Raw genomic sequence first — 2,739 nt, 5'->3', positions numbered from 1 at the left:
AAAAAAATGCATAGTGAACTAACTTTACTCGGAATGAATGATCCACAAACAGAAAGGAGAAATTTTTTTCTGGCGATAACAAGTGTATGTCCTGAAGAATGTACTGGTGTAAGTACCTGGGTACCAGGTACTTAGGGGGTCGTGTCAGAGAACCTGCTCATGCGCTCAGGGGAGCCACGCAATCTGACAATGTTCGAAAAGAATACTTGTGTGGTGTATCTGAGACCTGAAAGGGAGGTCTTAGCCATGTCTGGAAACTTCCTTGCAGAAGAGGTGAGCAGAGATTAAGAGTGGAAGAAACCTTAGACAACTCTAGGTGAGGAAAAGGTACTGAGGTTTCGTAATGAATGAGACTTCAGTGTTTGAATACAAGAACTGATAACTTGAACGTGGGAATGAAAACGAAGGAAAGATGTGTTGGGAGGATTTTCGGGTCTGCTCACAGGAAAATCTGTGAGAAATGAGGCAGGGGCCTTCCAGAGGCTAAGGCCCGGCCACCCTGATCCACAAACCACCGATGACATTTAAATTTTTGAGGAAGCCAGACGCGGTAGCACACACGTGTATTGGCACTCTAGGAGGCTGGGACAGGATGATCCCAAGGACGAACTTAGGCCGGGCAATTTAGCTAGACTCCGTCTCAAAAACAAAAAACAAAAAAGGGTTGAGACAGCTCAGTGCCCGGGCCCTGGGTGCCAAGCCCATTAACGGGGTTTGAGACTCAGCTAGAGCTGATGTCGCACTCGGTTGCACTCTGGGAGGCGACACGTGGAAACAAGGGGACTCGGAGGACACGCCGCTGGACCGGGCTCACCTTCTGGTTTGAATTGGGCCCCGCCTGGCGGTACACCCCCGAGCCATAGGCGAAAGCCAGGCTCAACTCTTCGGGGAAGTGGGACAGGATCCTGCGGAAGGCCACTCCCGAGCTCTGCAGCGCCATGGGGCGGGGCGAGCCAGTCAGGGACGGGAAGACCAGGGGTGGGGACCAGCCCACACTGGATGGAGGAGGGACACCGAAGACCCGCGAGGGCCGCCGGCAGCCCGCGACAGTAGGTCTGGAACCGCGTCGAGGTGAGAGACCGTAGCCACGCCGGCTGCGCTTCCGGCTCTGGCCCCGCCTCACGCACACACGCACCTCGTACGCAGAGAGACGGCGCTCGTAGGGTGGGCGAGCGCGAGGGTCTTGCAGTGGCCCCTGGTGGTCGGAGGAGCGCACTGCAGACCAGGGCTGCAACTTGACCTTGATGGGAGGCGTCAGCCCAGGAGCTGCAGGCCAGCCTGGGCAACCTTATGAGACTAGTCTCAAGATAAAACAACAGAAAGAGGGAGAGAGGAACCTGGCGGGAAAAGAGAGAAATACAGACAGAGACAGAGAGACAGAGACGGGGGGGGGGCGTGAGAGATAAGGGAAGAGGGAAGAGAGAGGAAGGAAGAAAGGAAAGGCTAGGGCTGAGGATATAACTCATCCATAGAACATTTGACTAGCATGTACAAAAGCCCTGAGTACCAGTCCCATCACTGTCAAAAGGAGGAGGAGGAGGAGGAGGAGGAGGAAGTAATAGCTAACAATTTTCTCATGCATTTCTCCTAGTGCCTCTATTTTCCAGACGGAACCAAACTCAGAAGTAAAGCAGTGTGCTTAGGATCACATCAGCTTGCAGTAAAACTGGAGCTCAAACTCAGGACTGGCTTCCCCAGGAGCTTTTTTTTTTTTTTTTTTTCCAAACGCTAGAACACTTTATTTATTTTTTTTCATATTACATAATCTAAAAATGTTTCATCCAGTAAGAGAAAAGCTTATAAAGTGTCTTCCACTCAAAAACTATTCCCTCTCCAGAAAAAAAAGAAAGAGAAAGAGAGAGAGAGAGAGAGAGAGAGAGAGAGAGAGAGAGAGATAACAAAAAACGAATTTGGGGAGATAGCTCAGTGGAATAAGCGCTTCTCTGGCAAGCGCAAGGGCCTGAGTTCAATCCCCAGTTCAAAAAAAAAAAAAAAAAAAAAAAAAAAAAAAAAGAGAGAGAGAGAGATAAAAACTATTCCCTCTGTGTCCACGAGTTTAAACTGAATGGTGTGTTGCAGAAACTTCATTAGAAATGCATTTTCCCTGAGAATTTAATAAGGTTTCATTTACTTTTTCCATGGTCAATTTTATGTGCTAATAAATACATCCCAAAATTTTATCTGAGAAAATGCTCAAATTGTGATGTGCTTATGAATTACTTGTGAATATTCTCAAAATGCAGATTCTGATTAAATAGACCCAGAAGGGACTGAGAATTGGTAATTTTAATAAAATCTCAGATGATGCCAAGATTTCTTTTTTTTTTTCAAGATTTCAATGATGGCCCAGAGTCTACAATTCTTCTCCCCAGGAACTCTTGATGCAGTTTCATTTTGTCCTTGAAGGCTCTGAGCAGGAGCCAGTTGTGTTCAAATGTAACCTAGGTGGATTTGGAAGGACGCCCAGGGAGTCCAACTAGGAAGCCCGTATGGTAATGCCACTGGGAACACAGAACAGCGGATCTGGAGGAAGAGCAGGAATGAAAGAGATTAAGTGGAAAGGTGATTATTGGAATTCACAAACTGTGTAGATGCTGAGGACTTTTTGGTGAGTAGATCAGCGATGTTACCTTCATGAGCCCAGGTCTATGGAGGATGCACAGAAAATCAGGATATAGGGTGCAGTAAGGAATGCAGGACCCAATGCTTCTGGTGAAGGAAGGCTCACCAGTCCTGTGT

General features: G+C 47.8%; 1 protein-coding gene across 2 annotated transcripts in view; it reads right to left on the bottom strand.

The window, feature by feature from the left end:
• The window catches only part of Tamm41 (TAM41 mitochondrial translocator assembly and maintenance homolog), a 57,113-nt gene extending 56,010 nt beyond the window's left edge, over positions 1-1,103 (bottom strand). Inside the window, exon 1 of one of the 2 annotated variants that reach the window (XM_004645607.2) lies at positions 815-1,103. In XM_004645607.2, the coding sequence (XP_004645664.1) occupies positions 815-940 (126 nt within the window). In that variant the 5' untranslated portion in view covers positions 941-1,103. The remainder of the gene's footprint in view (positions 1-814) is intronic. The other variant, XM_023705973.1, reaches the window with a different exon arrangement.
• Between the last annotated feature and the right edge of the window lie 1,636 nt (positions 1,104-2,739).

This window comes from Octodon degus, unplaced genomic scaffold, assembly GCF_000260255.1.
Source record: "Octodon degus isolate 3935 unplaced genomic scaffold, OctDeg1.0 scaffold00233, whole genome shotgun sequence".
NCBI lineage: Eukaryota > Metazoa > Chordata > Mammalia > Rodentia > Octodontidae > Octodon > Octodon degus.
Note: the sequence above shows the minus strand (reverse complement) of the source record. Positions and strands in the feature narration are given on the sequence as shown.